General features: G+C 54.0%; 2 protein-coding genes across 6 annotated transcripts in view; one reads left to right on the top strand and one right to left on the bottom strand.

Annotated features, from left to right (window-relative positions):
- Positions 1-5,801, top strand: part of NFKB2 (nuclear factor kappa B subunit 2) — a 9,739-nt gene extending 3,938 nt beyond the window's left edge. For all 4 annotated transcript variants that reach the window (XM_027851787.1, XM_027851784.1, XM_027851786.1 and 1 more), the window contains exons 8-23: positions 287-445; positions 577-681; positions 897-982; positions 1,065-1,203; positions 1,296-1,421; positions 1,712-1,927; positions 2,078-2,219; positions 2,487-2,601; positions 2,696-2,903; positions 3,188-3,357; positions 4,140-4,242; positions 4,406-4,557; positions 4,644-4,713; positions 4,870-5,042; positions 5,137-5,248; positions 5,498-5,801. In XM_027851787.1, the coding sequence (XP_027707588.1) occupies positions 287-445; positions 577-681; positions 897-982; positions 1,065-1,203; positions 1,296-1,421; positions 1,712-1,927; positions 2,078-2,219; positions 2,487-2,601; positions 2,696-2,903; positions 3,188-3,357; positions 4,140-4,242; positions 4,406-4,557; positions 4,644-4,713; positions 4,870-5,042; positions 5,137-5,248; positions 5,498-5,619 (2,198 nt within the window). In that variant the 3' untranslated portion in view covers positions 5,620-5,801. The remainder of the gene's footprint in view (positions 1-286; positions 446-576; positions 682-896; positions 983-1,064; positions 1,204-1,295; positions 1,422-1,711; positions 1,928-2,077; positions 2,220-2,486; positions 2,602-2,695; positions 2,904-3,187; positions 3,358-4,139; positions 4,243-4,405; positions 4,558-4,643; positions 4,714-4,869; positions 5,043-5,136; positions 5,249-5,497) is intronic.
- A 936-nt stretch (positions 5,802-6,737) lies between these two features.
- Positions 6,738-23,547, bottom strand: PSD (pleckstrin and Sec7 domain containing). 2 transcript variants are annotated; one of them, XM_027852010.1, is made up of 17 exons: positions 22,882-23,547; positions 22,559-22,661; positions 22,114-22,135; positions 21,181-21,486; positions 20,159-20,602; positions 18,672-18,866; positions 18,256-18,336; positions 17,827-17,939; positions 17,328-17,386; positions 17,101-17,190; positions 13,191-13,234; positions 9,062-9,252; positions 8,763-8,833; positions 8,400-8,557; positions 8,081-8,225; positions 7,591-7,740; positions 6,738-7,022 (listed from the first exon to the last, which is right to left on the bottom strand). In XM_027852010.1, exons 1-17 carry the CDS (start codon positions 23,545-23,547, stop codon positions 6,789-6,791), a joined length of 3,072 nt encoding a protein of 1,023 aa, XP_027707811.1. In that variant the 3' UTR covers positions 6,738-6,788. The 2 variants fall into 2 exon arrangements, with proteins under 2 accessions (XP_027707811.1, XP_027707810.1); XM_027852009.1 differs by lacking the exon at positions 22,114-22,135 and having other exon boundaries at positions 21,181-21,529.
- Between the last annotated feature and the right edge of the window lie 938 nt (positions 23,548-24,485).

Genomic DNA, 24,485 nt, shown 5'->3' with positions numbered 1-24,485 from the left:
GGGAGGGAGAGATAGAAAGAGAAAGAGAGAAAGGAGGGGGGAGATAGGGAGGGAGAGATAGAAAGAGAAAGAAAGAGGGGAGGAGAGAGAGAGAGGAGGGGAGGGGGAGATAGAGAGAAAAAGGGGGGGAGAGGGGGGAGATAGATACAGAGGGAAGAAGAGATAGAAAGAGAGAAAAGAGAAAGGATCAAGGGCACTGGCAGGGCACATACAGTGACCTGAGGATGGAGGGGTCAGACTCAGGATTGGGATCAACTGAATACATGTGCGACTCTGCCCACCGCAGAGGCCGAACGTCGGGAGCTCGAGCAAGAAGCCAAAGAACTGAAAAAAGTGATGGACCTGAGCATTGTCCGGCTTCGTTTCTCTGCCTTCCTCAGGGACAGCGATGGCTCCTTCTCCCTCCCCCTCTCACCTGTCATCTCCCAGCCCATCCATGATAGCAGTGAGTGACCAGAGCAGAGTTAAAGGGGGAACAGGGGACGTGGAGCAGAGACCAGGGGCCGAGGGGGGAGTTTGGAGGGCATGATGCCTGAGCTGGGCATTCTGTTGAGATGATCATTTGTTTCCCCATAGAATCCCCTGGGGCCTCAAACCTGAAGATCTCACGAATGGACAAGACAGCAGGATCTGTTCGGGGTGGGGATGAAGTTTATCTTCTCTGTGACAAGGTGCAGAAAGGTGAGACCAGAGCCAGGGACTAGGACACCCAGCAAAAAGGAGGACGCCATGGGCCTCAGCTGGGCCCCAGGGATGCCAGGGGGCTGTGCTCGCAGCCAACTGAGGCTTTGGACAGGGCTGTAAGGAAAGAGGGACAAAGGGAGCAAGGCCTGGGTTGGAAGCTTTGTACAGAGCAGGATTCTTCCTTCTCACCACCCCCCCTCCCCTCCCCCCAGATGACATCGAAGTCCGGTTCTATGAGGATGATGAGAATGGCTGGCAGGCCTTTGGAGATTTCTCTCCCACAGATGTTCACAAACAGGTATCTTCGCCTAGAAAGGGGATGGCGTGGGCTAGGCGGGGGTTTGCAGGCCATGCTGAGAGCCTGTGTCTCCCTCCCTCAGTATGCTATTGTGTTCCGGACACCGCCTTATCATAAGATGAAGATTGAGCGTCCAGTGACCGTCTTTTTGCAGCTAAAGAGGAAACGAGGAGGGGATGTTTCTGACTCCAAACAATTTACCTACTACCCCATGGTGGAAGGTAGGACCCAGGAGGGGCTCAAGGAGCAGAGGCTGCTTGGGGTTAGGGCTGAAGAGAGTCACAGTGACCTTGACTTCCCCCTTCACCCCCAGACAAGGAGGAGGTTCAGCGAAAGCGGAGGAAGGCCCTACCTGCCTTTTCCCAGCATTTTGGAGATGGCTCCCACATGGGTGGGGCTGGAGGGGGTTCAGCTGGAGGCTATGGAAATGGAGGAGGAGGTGAGAAGGGCCAGAGGATTCTGGGGAGGAGGATGTCCTATAAGGGAGGGGGCACATGAGTCCACATATGGGCCGAGAAGGGGTAGGCTCCTGGCATCAGGTGTGGGAAAAGGAAGTTTGGGGAGGGGGCCGTCCTGTGGCCATTTTCCCAGGGTTCATAACTGCCCCATCCCCCTAGTGACCATTCCTCTCAAAGTCCCTGCCCAGACTCTCCCTCCACTGCCCGTCCCCTCAGATTGCCCATCACCCCCTGACTGACACACACTGACAATCTGCCTTCTCCCCTCCAGGTGGGGGTCTCAGCTTCTTTTCCACCTCCTCCCTGAACTACAGCCTGTACTCTCCTGGGGCTGCCCCAGTGGGCAGTTATTCTGGTGGGGCAGGAGTCCAGATGTCTGGAGAGAGTGAGGGCACAACCAATGGTGAGGGGGAAAAGCAGACACACCCGGATTCCCCTGGTCGTCCCCCACCCCACGGACCCCAGGCCTTAAAGATGCTACGGGAAGGTATGACTCCCCGTCCCCACACACACACTACAGGAGGAGGGGGTGTGGAGGACCAGGGACTTGGATATCACATTGCACAGGGATGGATGGGCACAATGCCCACCCTCCATTTCCATGACCTTACCCTGCTTTCCTCCCCTTCCCAACCAGCCCGGCAATACAACCTACGCATGTTTGGGCTTGCCCAGCGCAGTGCCCGGGCCTTGCTGGACTACGGGGTTACAGCTGATGCCCGAACCCTTCTGGCTGGGCAGTGTCACCTGCTGAGGGCCCAGGATGAGAATGGAGACACGTATGAAGCCAGGGCAGACAGGGGAATGGGAATGGGCCAGGGAAACGTTAGAGGTGGGGTTGGAGCAGGGACAGATTAGGACAAGGTTGGGAAGCTGGAGATTGGGTTTTAGGCAGGAGTTTAGCAGACTGCGACTGGAATTGGGACTGAGCAGGAGTCAGGGTGGCAGGTGGGGGTGGGGGAGGATCGGTGGCTAATTCAAGACAAGATTGTGGTTGGCCTGGGCTGCAGAACCAGATTCTCCAGCTCCCTTGCTCTATCCATCAGGCCTCTACACTTGGCCATTATTCACGGACAGACAAGTGTCATCGAGCAGATGGCTCATGTCATCTTCCAAGTCCCCCACCTTGGCATCGTCAACCTCACCAACCACTTGAACCAGGTATGCCCAGCACTGGGCAGGGAAGAGTGGTGTGTGGCAAGGGTGATCCTCCCTACACTTGGAGGTGTGCCCTAACTTACTCTTATGTTCCCAGACACCTCTTCACCTGGCTGTGATCACAGGGCAGAGCCAAGTGGTCAGCTTCTTATTGGACATGGGTGCTGACCCGACCCTGCTGGACCGGCATGGAGATTCTGCCCTCCACCTGGCGCTACGGGCAGCCAATCCTGGTCTCCTGCAGGCCCTCCTTTGCCATGTAGGGCCCGCCCTTCCCCAGTTGCTACTCATGCCTGATTATGAGGGTAATACCCCACCCCTAACCCTGTCGAGGGATCCCTGGAACGTTGGGATGGGGTGAAGGGGATCCTTCACCCCAGCTGGTGGGGAAAAGAGCAGCATGATAACTGGTCTATTGGAGGCAGGGGAGAAGGATTCTGTATGTCATTTGGGGAAAAGGGCCAGGGCTCACCATGCCAGGCTGGAAGGGAACAGACCTCTGTACCTCCTGGGGCAAGAAGCAGGCGCTTTCTGTGAGTGGCTGGGGTCCATCCCAGGATTCAGATCCTGAGTCATGCCCATCCCACAGGTCTATACCCAGTGCACCTGGCAGTGCGTGCCCATAGCCCAGAGTGCTTGGACCTGCTAGTAGGCAGCGGGGCCGACGTGGAGCTAGCGGAACGGCAAGGTGGGCGCACTGCCTTACACCTGGCAACAGAGTCAGAGGAGCTGGGGCTGGTTAGCCACCTCATCACCAAGGTCAGTCAGTCAGTCTGTTACCAAGCATTGATGAAGGACTTTGTGCCCAGCATTTCACTAAGCACTGTAGACACACAGAAAGGTCCCTGCCTTCAAGGAGCTTCCATTCTAATGGGGAGGGAGCTGCAAGGTGCAAACTGGAGGTGACCTCAGAGGGGAGGCACCAGCATTAAGTGGGCCAGGGGAAGACTTCCTGTAGAAAGTGGGATTTGCAGGAAGCCAGGGAAGGGAAGCAGAAGGTAGAGATGAGGAGGGAGAGCTTTCTAGGCATGGGGGACAGCCAGAGAAAACTCCTGGAGTTGGGACGTAGAGTGTCCTGAGGGAGGAATGGCAAGCAGACCAGAGTCATTGGATAGTAGTGTGTGGAGGCCAGTACATCGTAAGAAGACTGGACAGGTAGGAAGGGGCCATGTTATGAAAGTGTTAGTTTGGAGTCAAAGAACCTATGTTCAAATTCCACACTGCTACTTACTACCTATGTGATCTTGGGCAAGTCACTTGAGGCAATTAGTAGCACAGTGAATAAATAGTTGGGCTTGGAGTCAGGAAGACCCGAGTTCGAATCGATACTTGCTAGCTGTGTGACCTTGGACAAGTCCCTTAATCTGTCTCAGTCTCAGTTTCCTCATATGTATAAAATGAGGACCTTGAAATAAACACCCTCCGTGGTCCCTTAGAGCACCTCATCTTATGAGCTCACGTATGACTCTTGGATCTTGGCCTCTAGGGGTGTACGGGAGGGGGCAGATAGTGTAAACCTCAACTGTTCTTCCTCTCGCCAGCTTGGTGCCAATGTGAATGCCCAGACTTTTGCTGGAAACACACCCTTGCACCTGGCAGCTGGCCTGGGCTCCCCCACCCTCACCCGCCTGCTACTCAAAGCTGGTGAGTACCCTTGACCCCACCGCCCCAAAAACTGCTCCTGGCCAGTTTCTCCCTGGACTCCCTTTTTAATCCTGACCTCCCCTTGTGGGGACAGATGCATTTCCTGGCCTTGGGGGCCACAGGGCTCCTCCTGTGCCCCTCCTGACTATGCCCTCTCTGCCAGGAGCCGATGTACAGGCTGAGAATGAAGAGCCCCTCTGCCCACTGCCTTCACCCCCAAACTCAGGCAGCGACTCAGAGTCAGATGGGGCTGAGGAAGGAAATGGAAGGAAATATCGTGGTCACACACCCCTAGACCTGACCCGCAGTGCTAAGGTACAACCTGCAAGGGCACAGATGTTTGAGGGGCAGGCAGGTGGGTTTGGGATGTACAGTGGCATTTGAGATACCACCTACTTTAGGTTAGGACCCTGCTGCTGAAGGCTGCTCAGGAGACCACAGAGCCACCTCTGACTCCCCCAAGCCCTACAGGTAAGACCCATGCTCCCCATCCTCCAAACCTTTCTTCTCACCCCAAGGATGGGAAGGGGTGTAAGGGCCCAACCTTGTGCCAGGCCTTCCCTCCCCACCTCCTCTGCCCTGACAGCCATGTGACCGGGTCACTGGCAGTGTGTCTGTCTACCGCAGGCCCTGGACTGTCCCTGGGGACCGCAACCTTGCAGGGCCTGGAGCGGCTGTTGGACGGACCAGGTGGCGGGGGAGATTGGGCTGAACTAGCAGAGAGGCTGGGGCTGCGCAGCCTGGTGGACACGTATCGCAGTACGGCCTCCCCTAGCGGCAGCCTGATTCGGAGCTACCAGGTCAGTGTGGGGGCTCTGGCACCCTGACCCCTGCCCTCCCATCCCCTCCGTGATCCCGCCCCCAAATTCTCTTTCCCTTTCCCTCTCTCCATAGCTGGCTGGAGGAGACTTGGCAGGCTTGTTAGATGCTCTGGCCGCCATGGGACTGGATGAGGGTGTGCGGCTACTGCAGGGAACAGAGCCCAGAGACAAGCTTCCGAGCACAGGTAAGAAGCAAAAGGGGAAATGGGCAAAGGAGTCAAAGCTGGGGAGATTTGGGGGAGATTCTAGGAGTTACTTGGGGGCCACTGACTCTAAACTTGTGTGAGGTCTGCTTACAGATGGGATCCCAGGGCAGTAAGCACTGTGATGGTCTTAGGGGGCTAACTCTGTCTGGGGGGTTCTAGGTTCTGTGGTCTGGGCTGGCTTTGGGGGAGACACTAGACCCTCACCCTTTTTCCTCTTTCCCTCCCCAGAGGTGAAGGAGGACAGTGCCTATGGCAGCCAGTCAGTGGAGGAGGAACAGGAGAAGATGAGCATGGTACCTATGACTCCTGGGGAGCTCACCCACAGGCACCCCGAGGAGCAGGTGCACTGATGCCAACCACGCCCACAGCATGGGCGACGCTTTGTCCGGCCCTGTGCCTGCCCCTGGAGGCGCCCGCTGTACAGATACCCCCACCTGTGCCCGCGCCCTTATTTAATGCCCTGATTGGTCCTTTGGTTCTGATGAATAAAGGTATGTGGGGGCTGGGGACCCAACCACCCCACCCTAGGACACAGGCTTAAATTCTCTGTTCTCATCCCCCACCTCATGCATCACGTGACATGTCCATAGCAGCTCCATGGAGGCACTGCCATATGGACACAGGAAAGAGTCAGGACGTAGCCGGGGGCTCCAGAGCAGGTTTTAATTGTGTCAGGGACTATACAGAAGGTGGGCTTGGGAGTGGTGAAGGTACCAGAAGAGGGGCTTTGGGGTCACTGCCCTTCCCCCAGCACCCCTGCCATAGGTCTTATGTACAGGGGGCATTGAGGCCCTGCCAGAAACTGCATTATCATCTGGGGGCCCTGTGTCCACCCCACCCCATTCCAGCTCCAGGATGAGAGAAAGCCCTTGTGGGTAAGAGAGAGAGAAAGAGAGAGAGAGAGAGAGAGAGAGAGAGAGAGAGAGAGAGAGAGAGAGAGGGAGAAAGAGGGGGGGGAGAGGAGAGGAGAGAGAAGAGGAGCGGAGGCAGGGAGAGAGAGAGAGAAAGAGAGGAGAAAAGAGGAAAGGAGAGAAGAGAAGAGAGGAAGAGAGGAAGAGAAGAGGAGAGAAAACCAGCTCGGCCTACAGCTGAGGGCCCAGAGAGACAGGAAAGCCTGAGAGACTCAGGCCTCCCATACCCCTGGGGATGCCCACCATCCCCCCAGGACAAGGCCCGAGACAGGGGGGATTGCTGGTGTCTGGGAGAGGGATCCAGGAGGCCCAAATAGAAAGCAGGAAAGTGGGGCCCCCCAGCATGTGCCCTCCCCCCCAAAAAATGTCATTGAAAGGTCCCTCCCTCAACCCTCCCACCACTGAATAAGAAAAAGTGCAAAATGGTATCACAAAATGGGGAGCCTGGTGGATGGCCTCAGCCTCTGGGGCTTAGCTTGGGCAGTGTCCACGGTGCCTTCGGGGCCCCGCGTCCGGCGCAGTCAGGCCCTGGCTGGGGCAGGGTCAGAGGTCATGCAGGTGGCCGGCTGGCGGTCGCTGTCCCCTCCCTCCTGGCCCCTACCCACGGGTCAGGGTTTCTGCCGCCCACTGCCCCCTACCCGGGGTTCAGGACCAGAGCGGTGTGGCCTGGTGTGTGGAGGTGGCTCGGGCTGCAGAGTGGGGCTGGAGCAGGATGCAGGGAGCCCATCTTCAATGACCCCTGGCACAGCCTGGCACAGCACAGCCTCCACGGCCTCCAGCTCCTCACTGCCCGCCTTCAGCTTCGCTCGTAGCAGTGCTGCATAGGTGCCGTAGCGAGATTTCTGAGAGAGGAATAGAGAACGGGGAGATGGGCGTGTGAGAACCACCCCTCAGTTCCCCGGCCCCAGGAGGATGTCAGAGCCTGGGGCCCATTGCTGCTCATGACCGGCTCTCCGGAGCCTCACCAAAGCTAGCTCTGGGTTGTATCTAAGGGCCCAGGACTGAGGCCATTCAAGAGACCTCACAGTCATCTCAGGGGCTTAAGCCCAAGTGACTGGACATGTTGAGGGCTGCGTCTAAAGGGTGAGAGCCATGCATCGTTTGTAGGGAGCTGGGGGCTGGGCTAAAGTCCCACAGAATGTCCCTTAGAAGCCATAAAGCCCAATCCTCTCATCTTGCCCATGAGGAAACTGAGGCACAGAGTTCAAATCTGCCTGCGTTCACATAGCTCCCTGCACACAGGGCTGTCTCTGCACACAGCAAATGCTCAATAACTCCCCACCAAACTGAACTGAGAGGGGTTGGGGTTGGAGGAGGTGGGCTAGGGTTAGGCCCTGTGCAACTCTGGGTCTGTGGGGCTCCTTCGGGGTGGGGGGAAGAGGATCACTGAGGTGTTCAGTCTCCCCACACCTCAAATTCCAGGTAGGCTTCCTTCTGCCGCTGTTCCTCGGCCTCCTTGCTCTTCCCTTTCCTGTCTGGCTGCTGCTGGTGAGCCCTGTGCTCTCGAAGCTCGGACACCATGGCCCTCAGTTTGGCTTCGTGCGTCCTCACCTGCTCCTCCTGCCCGGGGGAGGGGAAGGACCACTGGTATCGGTGGGGCCCCCACATCCTCCCACCGTCCCACATCCCTCAGGGCAGAGAGAGCAGATGGGGGCATTCTTAGATGGAAAATGTCTAGATCGGGGTATTTCCTAGAAGACTATAGAATTTAGAGCTGGACGGGGTGTTGAGGTCAAGTCCAAAACCCCCTTGTTTTAGGAAATGAGACCTGGGGAGAGGAAGAGGCCTCCACCCAAGGGGAGGGTCATGACACAGGCAGGGTTCAAACCTTGGGGTCCTTGGACTCCAAATCCAGTTCTCTCCTCCGAGGGGAGGAAGTCAGGGGAGGAGAGGGCATTACCTGGGAGAGGCGGGTAGCAGAACTGGGCAGCAGAGGACGACTGAATTTCTTTTGAGAACTGATGGCAGCTGGAAAAGGTGGGGCAGAGAACATGGCCGCCACAACATTGATGCGGGTGATCCAGGAATGCATCTGCTCCAAGCTCCTAGGTGGGGACAGGTGTCTAAGGCCCATGTAGGAGGCCACCCTCGCCACTTCTTTCCAATCTGGGGGCTGCGCTGACACAGCAGCGGAAAGGACTCCGAGCCTGGCCAGGGTCAGGTCTCTTGGGTCTGGGGGCTCTAGACTGGATGTGACTAGGTCTAGGGCTGTGACTCACTGTGCCTGGAAAAGGAAAACCCGCCAGTCTGCCGTGCGCAGGTAGAACACGTGAGGCCTCTTGCTGTAGTCACTGGCGCGAGTGGCCAGGGCGTGGTGGATGCTGATGGCGTTTTTCAGTTCTTCCTCCACCAGAGCTGTGCCTGGCTGGTACTCCTCCTGCCAATGCAGACAGCCATACCCAGGCACGGACGCAGCTCAGGCCTGCCCCAGGCCCTGCCCCATCATCACCCAGTGATCTGGCTTTCTCACTCTGTATCCTCCAGGGCAAGGGTCAGGGATGATGGATGCACTGAGAAACCCCAACCAGGCCCAGCCCTTCCCCTGCCCTCCCCTCCCCTGGTTCCTCCCCATTCCCTGGCACCTTCTGTAGGTAGAGGATCATCCCCTTCAGAATGCCATGGAAAGCCTTCCAGCCACGCTTCCCCCGGGGTGCTGGGGGGAGGGTTAGGAGGGACAGATTCACAGATATGGCCATGGAAGAGGAGAGTGACACCCCCCCCCCATCCTGTTCCCACCTCATTCAGCTCAACTGGCTGAAATCCAGAAAAAGGACCCCGCGGGGGATGTGGGTATCCCCACCCTCGTCCCAGTGTTCTCCCCCCTCCTCACAATGGAGATCACTGCCCACTCCTCTCCCGCTCTCCCCCCCTCCCCACGTACTCTTCCTGCAGTCAGGGTCCGCGTGCACCTTGCGCACCAGGGGGCCATGTTTGTAAATGGCAGCACCAGGCTCTGGCGACAGGTCCAGGAAAGGGCTGGAGCCACCACCACTGCCACCACTGACCCTCTTGATGACCTTGGGGTTTGGGTCAGCCAGTTCAGACAGGGAGCGGCGGAGTTCCTCTTCATCACTGCAGGACAGTTGGCTCAGTCTGGGAAGTATTTCTTTGGAACACCCCACCACCTTCCAGCCTCCCTGAGTTCTTGCCAGCTCCAGCTATGAGCTTTCTCCCCTAGGACCACTCTTAGCCAAGGCTTCTCCCTTAAACCAGAGACTATCTGAGGGCAGGGCTGAGCCTCCCTCATTAAACCTGAAACCATAAAACCTTACTGCTTATAGAACAAGGCCTCACACATAGAGACTGTGCTCAAGAAATCTCTGTTGAATAAATCAATGGCTGGACTATGGCAAGAGCTTAGTTGTGGATTCCCCAGCTTTAGTCTTTCTCTCTCCAAATCACCCTGCACAAATGGATTGAGTCATCTTAAAACAGTTTGTCACTCTCCTACTCAAGACTGTTCAATGGCTCTCTGATGCTTGTTACATCAAGTCCAAACTTCTCTGACATTTGAAGCCCTCTACAAGCTGACGACCGACCCAGTTCATACCCACCATGCCAATTACCATCTCCCTGGGAACCATACTGAAGAATTTGGGTACAACCATCAAGTCGCCTACTCATCCTTTACCAAGATGGAAAGGGAAACACTTAGCAACAGTCTAAGGATTCAGTTACGTCCACTGAGGGCCCGTTCGGTGTTTTCAAATACTGTGCATCCTCACTACTGCTGGAGACCTTTTTTGATGATGAAGGAGCAGAAGGGACAGGCGCAGCATCCTTGTATCCCCTATGACTGACTGACCAAGCTGTCACTGGACATTAGTTCAGTCAGCAACACCAATTAAAACGATTAAATCTACAGCTCTGCCAACCAATGACAACACAGGAAGACTAAAGGATTCCAGTCAGGGCCTCCTCCTCTTGTTCTCTTTCTTCCTATCAGAGAAGGAGGCAGCTAAGGAAGAAGGAAGAAACAATCTGACGTTCGGCAATTTCCATCTGGGGTCTAGAACAACCAGCAAGAGATGTTGGGGACAGGAAGAAGGAAAGAGAGTAGTGGTCTCTGGCCCCTTTAGATGAGAATATGGACTTTAGACACGTCTCATTTATGGGATCCGTAACTGCTTTTTGGCCCCATTAGTACAAAATTCTTCCATTTTGATCCCTTTCCTTGTCTCTTTTTACACTTTTTTCTTGTCTCTCTGAAGGCCAGCCCTCCTCCTCCAGGTATCCAAAAGTAACATCTTTCAAGACAAAGCTCGAAACTCCTCTCTGGGAACACTAGGAAAACTCATGGTCACCCTGGCTTATAGTGAGCTTTTATTCCCCTGAACTCACAGTTACTGACTTCACCACATAATTGAGCAAACTCAACTAGTTTATTCTTTACTGGATCCATGTTCATTCTTTCCCTCAACAAATGTTTACTATGTAGTAATTATGTAGAGGAGAAGGGAGTTCAGAGAAGTAGAAAGGACAGTCCTAGCAAGATTAATATCAAGCAAATCAGAATATAGTACTTAAAACAATAAAAAGAAAGAGATTGCTTCCATCTGGGCCAAATCAGGGAAGGCTTCATGGAAGAAGTGTCATTTTAGGTGGAACTTGAAGGATGGTAAAATTTTTTTTTTAAGCAAGCAGAGATGGGAGGGATAGCACTCCAGACCATGAGCATGAGTACAGAACTGAGAAAGCATAGATTGTGTTGGGAGATAATTTGCCTACAATAAAGGTGGGAGATAAAATTGGGAAGATAGATTAGGGTCAGATTAGGGAGAGCTTTGAATGCCATGCTAAATAGTCTAGGCTTCATCCTATGGCCAGTGGGGAAACATTGAAGGTTTTTGAATATAGGAATGTGAGCACATGACCAGATGAGCTATGCTTTAGAACAATTAATTACTTTGGCAGGGATCTGTGAGTTGAATTTCAGGAAGGAGAGTCAGAAAGCATTACAAAAATCTCGGTGAGAGATCTGTGAATTACTAGGGTGATGGCAGTAGAAATTAAAAGAAGGAACAAAGAGACCTAAGAGATGTTGATGCCAGTTTGGATAAAGTATCAAAGAAGAGGGAGGAGTCAAAGATGACTGAGGTTTTGAGCCTGAGTAACTGAGAGAATAGTGATGCCATTAACAGAAGTAAGGAAGTTTGGTCAGAAGCAGGAGCTGCTTTTTTTGGGTGGAAGATGTTGAGTTTGGTTTAGGATCTACTGAACTTTAGCTATTCGTGGGACCTCTACATCATGCCCTCTGTTTGACTGTAAACTCCCTGAAGGCAGGAATTATATTTTATTTCATCATTGGAATCCCCAGCTACCAACAGTTGGAAATGCAAAGCTCAAGCTGAGCAGGGAGGTTGAGGCTGGAGATACATATTTGGGAATTAACAAACTGAAGCCATAGGAATATATGAGATCACCAGGGGTTAGAGTATAGAGAGAGAAGAGAGGAGGACCAAGGACAGAGTTTTGAGATCCTGGAAGAGGAAGAGGAGGAGGAGGAGCCAGTGAAAGTGGCAAAGGAATGATCAGAAAGGCAGGGAGAGAAGCAAGTCACATGGGATCACAGAAGCCAAAGGAAAAGAAAATATAAAAAATAGGAAGGTCAACAGAGTCAATGGCACAAACACACACAAACAGACACACACATAGAGGTCAAGGGAGAAGAGATCATTGGATTAAGCAATGAGGGGGTAGGAAAAGGCACTTTCGGTTGACTAGTGGAAATGGAGGACAAATTGCAGTGTTAAATTGTGGAGTGGATGGGAAGTGAGATCAGCAAATACAGACCACTCCTTTAAGAAATTTGACAGCAAAAGGAGAAGAGAAAGAGGAGATGATAAATTGAGGATGTAGTAGTGTTTTGTTTTAGAATAGAGGAGACCTGAACGTATTGTAGGCAGAAGGCAAGGAAGTAAAGCAGAAGAGATTCATTCATTCAATAAGCATTTATTAAGCACTTCCTGTGTTCCAAGTACTGTGCTAGTCAATGGATATTACAAAGACAAAAACAAAAACAGTCTGTGCCGCTTGAGAAGCTTATTACTTGATAGGACTGAAGATAAAAGAGCAATAGGTATTGAAAGCGGCAGAGAGGCAGACAGGTTCATTTCCTAATGACTAAAGCTGTTCAAAAGTGGAATCGGTTGCCTCCAGAGGAAGTAGCTTCTCCCCCCGAAGCCTTTAGAGGATTTCAAGTGAAGAAAGCTGGAAGAAAGCTGTTTTGTTGGGGATGTTTGCAGGGAATTCCTGTGCAAGCGAAGCTTGGATTAGATGGCCTTGGCCTCTGAGATACCTTTCAACTAAGATTCAATGATTCTAAAAGAAGATAGATAATGTTGCAAAATCCCAAGAGGAATGAGGGGAATGGGATCAAGGGCACAGGTGGAATGGTTAACTTGGGGAGAAAGAAGGAATCCTATTCCTCTAAGGCTGGAGTTTTGAGGTGGGGATGAAGGAAGCTGAGAGAGCTCATGCGTGAACCTTGCCCTCCCAGCTAAGCTGTAGGGGAATACACTTCCTTCTCCACATTGTAACATAGAGCTGGGTATCAGTAAAGACCAGAAGGTTAACCAACTGAGAGGACTGAGCAAATCCAGTTCCTTCCCTAATGTTGGAGATCACATCTTCTTCCTCCCAAGATAGAGGAAGGGAGCCTCTACATATGTGTGAGGGCACACTAAATTCACTGCCCAATTGCCCCAACCCTGCTCCTTAGACTTATCTCAGCACCCCTTGTGGGTCTCTGTCCTCTGTAATCCCTTCACATGACCCCAACTTTCCCCTATTCTGTCTCCCTCAAGATTTCCCATTCCTGTACTGGGCATGTACCCCTCCCCTTCCTCCAGGAAACCTCCACTGAGGCTGTCATAACAGACTGGAGATGAGAGGCAGAGCCTAGCCTGGTTAGCACCAAAGAAGGAAGAAGGAGCTGAAGAGGGTGAAGGGGCCCATCACCCAGCTACCCAATCTAGTCCCTCCCCAACCCCATCTCCCCAGTAACTCACATGGCCCACTGAAGCTTCTCATTCTTGATGGAACTGTACAGAGCCTAGGGCGAGGAGGGGAAGAGACATGGTTCAGAGACAGGCACAGACCAAGGCTACTAACTGCAGCGCCTACTCCCCCAGGACTACAACCAGACCCTCCCACCACCACCACCTTCAGTGCCCCAGGCCTCAGAGCTACTGGGGGGAATGAGGGAAGCTAGATAGAATAGCTATGTCTTTTACTGATCCTGATACTTCTATTAACTGATACAGAAACTGAATAGAGGCTCAGTTGGGGGACGACATCCTGGAAGAACTACAGAACGTTGCTTCCCAGTCCCTCCCCTTTGCTACCAAAGTCAAGAAAGAGAGAATCTCAAAACACAAAAGCCTGGGACTGACTTTTGCATCTCCTCCAGTGCCTAGAACAGCATTTTGCACACAGTAGATGTTTAATTAACATTGGCTAAATTGGGCAGACCTTTTGAGGGGAGAAATGATCAGGATATTTGGTGGCTGGGAAGGTGAGGAGGGGAAGTGTCTCCTCTCCTTCCAATTTCCATCATCCCTCCTCCAGTGGAAATGGCACCAGCCAGAATTGCAGGCTTAAGGAAGGAAAGAAGAGACTCTGGAGCTGGGACCCCTGTACTCATTAATGGAGGGTGTGAGTATGTGTCTGTCTGTGGGGGTGTCTCTGCATGAGTGTGTGCCTTCCTTGCTTGTGTTAGTGTGACTGTGGGGGTGTTTCTTCTGTCAATTTGTCTTGTGGAGGAATGGTGGTTTGTAATGTGAGCATGTGAATTATGTGTGTGATGCTGTGTACATGTGAGTTGTGTACAGATGTGAAGTACAGATGCAAGTGCACAGGTAATGTGCTTGTTGGGGGGTAGGGAGGGGTGTCTCCGTGTGCCCTGATGTCTGAGCATATTGTGTGATGAAACACTGATGTCTCCTACACATGCACTCAGGCACACGACCTTCATATACACAACATGCACTCAGGCACAGGACCCAGTTCTCATATATGCAACACCCAGTTCTCATCCCCAGCACACACAACACAAATCTTAGATACATACTCACATCTTGACACCCCCAGGCACAACTTGACACCCACCCTCACAGGCAATCCTAACACCCTCATCACAACAAACCGCCACACAACCACAGCTCCATCAAGGGCTACCTCCCTCCACAGACACTATTCCAGCCTCCCACCACCCAAAAAGCCCCAGCTCCAGACACAATCGGGCCCCAGCCTCCAACGCAGGCACGAGCAGAGTCCCTCTTGGATACCCCTCTCCCCACCCCCATTCATCATCCTGGTCCCCTCCCTCATCCCAGAGGTTGGGAAGGGGTGGTTGTCTCTGAGCCGTCCCCAGCCTCCTCCTCTTCATTCTCAAAGTCTGCCTGCCTGGCTGCTGCTCGCTCCGTCCCTCTCTCCCTCTGGGGGCGCGTCAGTTCAGTCCAGCGGTGGCAGCGGCCGGCGCCGAGATGCCCAGCAGTGCAAGATGACGGGTCTATGCCGCCGCCCCCCACCCCCCGCTCCCACCCGCCCTTACCGTCTTCTTCTTCTTGCGGCTCTGCAGGCGGCTGACCACCAGGTCGGTGTAGAGCACGGGCTTGAGGCTGCGCGAGCGCTGGGGCCAGCCATAGCAGAAGGTCTCGCCTCCGCGGTAATTGCGCCCGTAGCGCACGGAGCAGAGCGAGCGGGAGCGCAGCCGCCCGGCGCTGCTGTGAATACTGTTGACGCCGATCATGCTGCGCCCCGGCCAGCCCGGCCCCGGCCCCGGCCCTCAGCGACCCTGGGTCCCTCCTGTCGCTGCCGCCATCCCTGGCCCTGCGCCCCCAGCCCTCCTTCCACCCCCACCGTACGAACTGCTCAGGGACCCAGGCTGGGGCCGGGGCCGCAGATGTTCAGCACCCCCCCCCCTCCGGCACGCCCCCAGCCCCTTCTGGCCCTGAAACGGACCCAAGGGAGCTGAAGAGACAGCGGGAGACCTGCGGAGGGTTGGGGGAGAGACTCAGAAAGGAATGGACCACGGCGGTGGTGGCGGCGGCGCTGGTGCTCTCAGCTCTGCAGCAAACGGAGAGGGAGGCGGCGGGGAGGGGGAGAGTAGAGGGAGGGGGAATGGAAGGAGGAGGGGGAGAAGAAGGAGAGAGGAGGAGAGTCCCAGGCAGGGAGTGGGGGAGCGCTAAGGGCGGGGGCGGGGGGGGCTACGAGAGGAGGACGAGGAAATATGGGGGGAGAGGAGAGGGGCTTGGGTAGGGTGTGAGGGAGGGGCAAAGCTAAGAGGATGAGAGGAGGCGAGGGGAGGGGAAAGGGGAACTGGGCGGGGGTTCCTGGACCGGATGGGGCTGGGGGAGGAAAATGGAGAAAGCCTGGAGAGGGGGGAGTTTCTAGGGATCCTACTAGGAGATGAGAACGGCAGCAAATATTAACCACAACCCTTATTCTGATTTTGATATCAGGCTTTCCCACCCTTCCATATTCTAAGCTCCATAGCTGGAAATAGGATGGTGGGAAGGAAGGGAATGGATCTAATGACCAAAATAATCCCACCCAAGAGGCTGACTAGAAAGAACCCAGGTATACCCAACACCAACCCAGACCATAAACAACACAAGACACGCCCAACTCACACCTCACCGGAGCTGGGAGACAGATCTGCTCAACTCACAGACACACCCCCTGCTCACACAGTCTCGCAATCATGCCCCTGTTGCAGGTGTGCGCTGTGTGTCAGTGTGGGAGAGGAGGATGTAGGTCAGGCTACAAGTGTCTGGATCTACGATGTGGGGTCTGAGCTTAAGGTACAAAGCTGCCTTCCCACCCTACCCCCACAGCTTGAAGGTTATCAGCCTTGAGTTCCTACTTAGCCCCTCCAACGAAAGCCAAGGGTACAAAGGAGAGTCCTGGGGATGGAGATGGGGATGGGGGGTGGGGAGGGAGGGAGACAGGGGAGGGATGCTCCACTCTCGCTTAAAAGCCTCTACTCAAGGCAGTCTCTCTCTCCTCCTCCACTGTTCTGCCCTGCCGAGGGCCCTGCACTGGCCTAGGTTTGTATGCCTGTAAAACAGTGCCATAGTGAAAAAAACACTAGTCTGAAAGATAGGAGACCTAGTATAGGGTCTCTTGGCTCTTTCTCATATTAAGCCCCCACCCTTCTGCTGCTATTTCGTCTTGTTCTGCTCAAAGTGGAATATGATATAGATGACAAAACTCAGTGCTGAGGAGTCAGGAGATGTGGGTTTAAGTCCTGGCTCTATCACTGTCTCACTTTACGGCCTTTGGACAGATCACTTCCTTTCTCTGGATCTCAGTTTCCTCACCTGGAAAATAAGGGGATTTCACTAGGTGATTTCTTAGGTCCCTTTTCCAGTTCTTAGGTCCTATGGTTCTACAGACAGCATCACTCTAGGGGCCCAATTATAGGTGTGTGTACTCCCTCCCCCACTTCCCCAGAGACAATGACTGGATCCAGGAAAGGGAAAACAATAAAGTGGGGGGGGGACAGTATATATGAGAGCCTTTGTGGGGGGGTGCATCTCTGCAAGATGCCACTTCCCTCCCCCTCCTCTTCACTAGTGACTTGAGAGCTTTGCACAGACAGACTGCATGGTCAGGACACATTAGCACAAGCCTCAAACAGACTCTCAGGCATAGGGCTTAGCATTTGCGTGACTAGTAGGTGGGGGAGGAGCTCAGAGTCTGAGTCACAAGAGCACAGACTCCATGTAGAGTCAGAAACAAAGTCATCCGTCCCACCCCACTCCCTGTGGGGGGGGGGGGGTGTAGAGATTGTGGTTAGAATCTTCAGGCTAGTTTCAGATGTGAACCAGCTCCCTCCCCAGATGTGATCCAGCCTCCTCCCACAAAATGTGGCCCCAGTTTCCTCTCCAGATGGTAGCCCAACTCTGCCCCTACCTTGAGCAACTCCCTCGGAAAGTCACCCCCCTGGTTGAGGCCCTCTAGGTTCCCAATGAAGTCCCCACATGTCATTCGCTTCCCAATGTTCTAAAAAATAGATGGGGGACATAGAGAAGCCCATGAGCTTGTGGGTAAATCAGCTCAGTCCTCTTCCCTCGGCCCCTCCCTATGCCTGCAGCACCCTGGGCCTAGCAGCTACCACACCCCCAAACCTCTCCACTCACGTGGCCGTGAAGATCCGTGTTCAGCAGCATCAGAGCACAGGTTAGAGTGTGGGCTCCATCTGGGGAGGGGGGAGCTAGTCAGTAGAGGCCCCTCTCTGTCTCCTCTACTCCCCAGCCCCACTTATGGCTTTCTACTCGCCCTGTGGTGGTTCTCCTGTACCCCAGGGCCCTGTCCACAAAGTGTATATAGAAGAGTAGAAGCCTGACTCAAAGAACACTTAGCTAAATGACTAGAACAGCAAGATGGCTAAATGTGCAGAGGAGCTTTCAACATTACAAAAGCATGAATGTTCCCACTGAAGTTCCACATCACCCCCAAAGATACGTTAAAACTTGTATTCAGGCACCCAAGTTCATGTTTCTACTTATGTGTCCATTCACACCTAAGCATACCCAGATGCCTAAGTGACTGTACCGTTCTGAACAGTCTCTGGGTCTGTGCCTGTGAGAAGACGGCCCATTCCCCTCCCCCCTTACTCCCAAGCTCCAATCCCCTCACCCTCAGAAGACAGGGCCCCAGGGTTACATTGATGGTAGCGCTGGGAGAAATGAGCCAGGACCCTCTCCCGCTCCTGGGTTTCCCCCATCAGAGCCAGCTCCTTCAGAAACACCCTGGGGAGAAGGAGACCCAGGAAGAGATGGACATCATCACCAGCATGGAACCTCATTGCAGCCCTCTGGTTTCCAGCCCATACCTGAGCCCCCATGCTACCTTGAATGGCACAGGAAGACCCTGGGGAGGGGGAGACAGAGTGTTACACACTGTCCTGGGTGGAGGTAGAGCTGAGACCTGGGCACTTAAACACTGTTCACAGTCTGGTTTTGTCTGGCTTCTTGGGGCTGGGTCCAGCTGGCACATGATGTATGTATTAGGATGCGCTATCCTCTCCTGGATCCAGCAGATGCTTTGAAGAGGGAAAGAACCCACCTGAGTGCCTGATCCAGACTCATTCCAGTGAAGACAAAGAATTTGAGGTACTCTCCAGCCACCAGCTTACTGAAGTCATTGCTGGGGGGACAAGGCGGGAGTGGAGGTTAAGCTGGGGGTCGATGAGAAGGAGATGGCCCTGGGGGATTTTGGAGCCACTCATGCTGCCCCACACCCAAACAGATTCCCTAAGTGCTCAAGTTCAGTCAGCAGAATTGGTGCTTGGTCAACCAAGAAGAGAGGAAGAGATTAGGTCTGGGGACAACCCTGGAACCAAGACAGTCTGCAAGGCAGGGACCTTTTCAGGGCTAGGGAAGGTAAAAGGATACCCTCAGGAACCATGACACCCCCAGGGCCAGGGCACCCCCAGGGCCAGGACATCCTCACAGCTCAGCCCTCCCTCCTCATCTCCATACTTCTTCCCCAAATGCCGGGCCACATCAGCCTTCTTAAAGCCATCCAGGTTGTAGAGACGCTTGGCTAGCCTCTGGGCAGCTTCCAGGTCAGCCTTCTGCCCGTTGGACAGGGTATCAGTGCTACCCAGGGCCAGCTGTTCTGTGCTGTCCAACTCCGAGTCAGAATCCGACACCAGCTGGTTCAGAGGGGGGTCACTGCAGGGGAGTGGCAATAAGGCTCAGAGTGGGCTGAGGAGGGAGGAGTCCTGAGTCTTCTGGAGTCCTCCAAAAACCCTCCTGGCCATCCCCCTGCCTCTAAATGGGGGGAGGGAAGGGGCTGTCTATTTTCTTCATTGGCATCCAATGTCTCAACTCTTCTCTGGGAGTTCTTTCTTAAATCTACCCCACATCTTTCTTGCTGTAGTGTAAGTGATGGCTCCATCTTCTAACCTCTCATGGGTCTTGGGGCTGGGGTAGGCTGTAGGAGGCAGGCCAGCAGGGAAGAGAAAATGTGCTTTTCTAGGCCTTTGATTTTATCTATCCCTTCTCTTGTTCTAGGGTTAGAGGGTTTGGAAAAATGGTGCTCTCCTATCCTTCCCTTCCTCTTCTTCCTCCCCCCTCCCATCCATTCCACCTCCCTGGGCCACCTGGCCCCAGAGACAGAAGCTGGAAACTCCTGGTTGCTAAGCAACTTTGTCTCCCAGGCCACCCCCTCCTGTTGCCATGGAAACCACACTTCAAGGGTAGCTGGGGGCGGGGCAGAAGTCTTTTTCAGCAGAGAGCAACTTCCCCCCTTCTTTACCCCCTACCAAAAGGGAGGCGGTCTCACTAAGCACTTGGAGAAGGGGACAAAGATATGTGAAGCCCCCATCCCACCAGAGATTTGCACATACACATACCCAATTCCTAGCAGAAATGTCCCTCCTAGGCAATCAGAGTAGGGATTAGACTAGCCAGAAAGAAAGACTTCTGGTGGGTTATGAGGGGTTAAGATCTGACTATGAAAATAGAATGGTTTGGGTGCCAGTTTCCTCCTGGTCAGGGAATGATTTTCTAGGGAATAGGGCTTCCTGAAGAAAACACACACACACACACACACACACACACACACACACACATACACACACATCTATGGCTATATCCGTTCCTCCAGTCAGTCTCCATCCTCCCAGGGGACCCAAGTATAGTAATGGGTTTTGCTGATTCCATGAGAACTAAAGAGGGGAGGGGAAAGTTAAGGGATAGAGTAGGATGAAGATGCTTTTGTTAACACCCACTCCCAAAAGCAGAACCTCTTGTCCTAAGAAACCAAAACATATACTACACCCCAAAGTGAGGAGGGAAAAATGGAGCAACCTAAGTCTTTCCAAACTTCTCCATGCCCCTTTTCTGCCATCCCCACCCATCTTTTCTCCACTACCCCACTCAAAGATCCTTCCCTGCCCAGAGTGGTTTCTCAGGGTCATTTGAGGCTAAGGCAGGGATTGAGGATCAATGTAGTCACTCACCTGCCCACAGGCAGAGGTGCTAAACCAAAGCTGTCTTCAGAGTGACAAGGGCTAGGTGGAGCCCTGTCCTGAGTTGAATTGCTTCCCCTTCCAGCCTCCTCCTCCTCTTCCTCACGTTCTGTCCAGCGCCCATCAGCAGCTGAGCTGGTCCCTGAGTCAGGTTCCAGTGGAGCTAATGGGGCTGGCAGCTGGGGATCAAGCTGGGGAACCAGATGATTGGGGGACAGTTCAAAGGTGAAAAAAGGACTCTGGGTGGGGCCTGGCGAGGCTAGGGCCTCCAGGGAGGCCAGGCTGGTGTAGGATGTGCCTTTGGCCCTGTGTGACTCTAGGATGGCTTCAAAGATGCAGCTGAAGGAGTCTGGACCATCTGCAGATGGACTGGAGCCTGGCAGGAAGGGCAGTGGGGACTTGAGGGGCCCACAGGGACTCATCATGGCCATTGGCCTAGGTGGTGAATGAATCCGGGGAGAATGAGAATCAGAGCTGGCCCAGTGACCCCAGGGCCCTGCCCCCCCCCCCCCCCCCCCGCCCCAGTCCAAAGAATAAAGACTAGTTTCTCTCTCATTGTTCCTCTTAAATTAGCCCAGGTCACACAGGCACAGGCCACGGTTATCCCTTTAAAAAAAAATCTCCTTTTCTCCCAAACCAGGTTTTCCAACCGAGTCTCACCCTGCCCTGCTCATAGTCATTCCCCTCCCCCTCCTCTTCTCCCTTCCCTGCTTAATCTCACTCTCCATGATCCTCTCCCCTCCCCTCTCCATTCTATTTTTGTCATCATCTTAGGAAAGGAGATGAGGCTTCAGAAAGGACCCTGGGGCCAGGGAAAAGGGGTCCCCACCCATCTGCATATGCTATCCTACCCTTCCCATGGTCTTTTCCTGGCTCCCTCAGCCCCAAGTCCTGCCTCCTCTGACTTTCTTCTACAACAGGACAATCACCACTGCATTCTCCCTCAGCCCCATCCCACCCCACGCCCCCAGACCCAGTCCTCTGCCCTTGGCCCCCAGCCCTGGCCTGCTCACTGGGCCCCTTCTGAGGCCTCGAACACCTCGTCGTCCACCTCCTCCTCAGCTTCTTCCTCTTCACTGGCACTGTCCAGGCTGGGGACTGGCCGAGGGGCTGGCTGGGGGACCCTGGCCATACCCAAGGGTTCTGAGCTGGGTTGGCTCTCAATAGCTGAGTCAGCCTCCTCTCGCTCGGCCAGAACCTCATCGATGTCTGTCTCCCGGTAGCACCGAAGGGGCACTGTGTCCAGGTCGGTTTCTGAATATTTAGTCACTCGTGCTGTGGTCGCCTCTGAGCTATGCCCTGGCCCCTCCCTGGGGATTCTAGCTGATGCTTGCTCCCACTCCCGGTCCTGAGGATGGGAACCTGCAGCACAGATCAAAGGAAGAGAAGGGTGTCGGGGAAAGTCATTCGGGCTATCTCCCTGCCTCCAAGAAGGGCAACTCGTTCCTTCACTCCTCCATCCTCTTGCCAACACCTTAGATTACTGGAATCAGAGTCAGCTTCCCATTACCATCATGGGCTAGAAGTTTGGGTTTTTGGGGTTTTTTTTTCCAATGTCTGAATTTCTTCTCTGCTCAAAGTTCAACTCAGCCTTCTCAGTCAGACAGTCCTGAGACCCAAGCAGAACCAGCCTTCCCTTCTCTGGGCCTTATGATGTCCACACTCTTAACTTGTTCAGCCTTAGACTGAGCAGGCTGGGGCAAAAAGAGGAAGGGTGTATTTCTTCCTGCCAGCCCTCTGCCTCCAGGCAGGACCATGGGACCTCCTTTATACCACTGCCTGTCCTTCTCCAGGTGCTGAGTTCAGCCCTCAGACATAACACATGGGAAGAATGAGGGCTGAAGAAGTGTCAGACTGCTCAAGGACCCCCATTATGGATGGATAAGAACAGTCTCTCCTTCTGAGGCCTCTATGTCCTGGAAGCAGTATGATAGAGCAGAAACAACAGTGGTTCAGAAGGCAGAGAGCCTGGGTTCCAGTGTCACCTCCTACCTATGTCACTGACTACCTGTGTGGCTTTGAGCAAGTCACTTAACTTCCTCAGTTTCCTCAACTGTAAAATAAGGGTCTAGGCTATATGGTCTCAGAGTTTTCATTCTAGCTCTAAAACTACGATCCTGGCAATAAAGTAGGTGCATAATAAATGCTTATTAACTGACTATGACTTGGATTCAGAGATGCTGGCTCTGCCATCTTCTAAAACTGGGACTTTGGGGAAGTTATTTAAACTTCTCTGGGTCTCAGTTTCCTCAGCTGTAAAAAGAAGTTGCACTAACTAGATGACCTGTAAGATGCTTTCTTCTTCTAAATCTATGATCAGCCCTGAACACCCTATTCAGAGCAGCTCTTTCCACTGCGTACCTTCTGTTGCAGCCCAGTCTCCTTCCTTACCTGAGCTGGGGGGGTCCAGAGAGCCAAAGAAGAATTCCCACTTGGCCCGGGCAATCCGCTGGGCATGAGCAGACACTTCCCGGGGAGAGGAGCAGCATTCCCCCTGAGACAAGGAAATGAGAGGCAGATGTATACACACAGAGCAAAAGGTGGTAACCAAGATAATCAAATATACAGAGATAGACCCATGTAGAGATTCAGAAAGAAAAGAGAGAGATTCAGCAGGGACACAAGTACAATGAGATTGCTCATGAGAGTAAGCCCAAACTTACTCTCATGTAAGGGGTTGGGGTAGGGGTAGGGAAGGAGCAGGGGTCACATACCTGCTTCTGACAGTTAATGCCTGAGGGCCCTCGGAGTAGAGTGGTCAGGTCCTCTGGAGGCCCACCCAGACCATTTGGGAGGGAGGAATAGAGGCTGTCTCCACCTGTGGATGGCTGGGCTGGGGACCCGGGCAGGGGGCAGCATCGGGCAGTGAGAACTGAATTGCCCCCAGCAGGTAGTGGGTCTGAGGTGGAAGCCTCCAGCCGGAGCTTCCGGCCCAAGCCAGAACTGGAACCAGAACTAGTGGCCAGGGTGGGGGCAAGTCGCTGGGGTGGGGATGAGGTACCAGGAGAGGGAGAGCCAAGGTCCAGGCTTCTACTGAGGCCCCCATTCACTGTCCTCACATTGGCCTTTTCCACGAAGCGGAAGATGACCACTGAGCTTTGTGGCGGCCCCGCGGGTGAGGGAGGGCTCTGGGGAGCAGGGGTACACCGCAGTGGGGTGCAGGGTGCTGTCACCCGCCCCACGGTGTCCCTGCTCCCACCACGAGGCCCCACCACTCGTCGAACTAGGGAGCCCATACTGCCATACATGCCCAGTTGGGCCCTCCCACCCCCTGGGGGGCTCTCGGGCATAGGGCCCCCTGGAAGCCATCTTCGAGGGCATCGAGGGGGTGAGATGGCACAGTCTCCCTCAGAGCAGAAGCGCATGGTTCCCTGGGCCATGCTGGGGGGAGGCCAGGGATTGAGCTGGTCAGGCAGGGGAGGCCAGGAGGGTGAGGCCAGCAGTGGGGTTGGGGGAAGGCATGCTCCTCAAACAGGCCTAGAGGAAGATGGAGAAGACAGGGGTGAGTTGAAAGGAGGAACCTAAGAGAAGATAGTCAATAATCCTTTCTGGTTGAGGTTCACTAAATACCTATTTGAATCTCTCCCTTCTACCCTCCCCCACAAGAGGGAGACCCACCCATCCCAAATAGCCCTACAAACCTGGGAGAAACCCAAGGAGTCCTGGACTCCAGTCTAGTCTTCTGCCCCATGCAAAGTCCCCCCATAAACAATTGGTCTGAATGAGGAGGTAAGATGGGGGGGGAATAGAAGCTATTTCAGGAGGCATGTGGGCCTGAGCTCTAGGTGTCCCCATGGCAACTAAGAGCAACTCAATGGGGTAGGGGGGACTGGAAAGGTCTAGGAAGGGGAGATGGCTGTAATTCAGGGCCTGAGTCCCCTGAACTGAGTCCCGTCCAGGTCCTGCTGAGGAGGATACATAGTAATGGCAGTGGGGGTGGGAAGGGAGGAGGTTATCCAAGGACAGGCAGAAGGAAAAGAACTTGGGTGGTGAGGGGAAGAGGGGTCTGAATAAAGAAGCATACACATAGATTAGCACACAGGCACACACACCTCTGCCACCACTGCTTCCCACCTCCCCAACCCCTTGAATAGCTTTGGGTTGAATGTACCTTAACACAGACAAGACTAGGCTGAGCACCTGATTCTGGTCCAGGCATCTAGATGGCCCAGAGAATGGGGCAAAGATCAGGGTGGACCTTGAGTTCCTGACTGGTGAGTGTGTGTGTTGGGGTGGGGGCTAGTGTGCTCTTGCTTCCACTTTGCCATATCCCCTCCCCCTCCTCCTTCCCCTTCTCATCTTTTATTCCCCTGAGGTA

This window comes from Vombatus ursinus, unplaced genomic scaffold (assembly GCF_900497805.2).
Source record: "Vombatus ursinus unplaced genomic scaffold, bare-nosed wombat genome assembly UNPS02009205.1, whole genome shotgun sequence".
In the NCBI taxonomy this organism is placed as follows: Eukaryota; Metazoa; Chordata; class Mammalia; order Diprotodontia; family Vombatidae; genus Vombatus; species Vombatus ursinus.
This window is presented reverse-complemented; position numbering and strand designations above follow the sequence as displayed.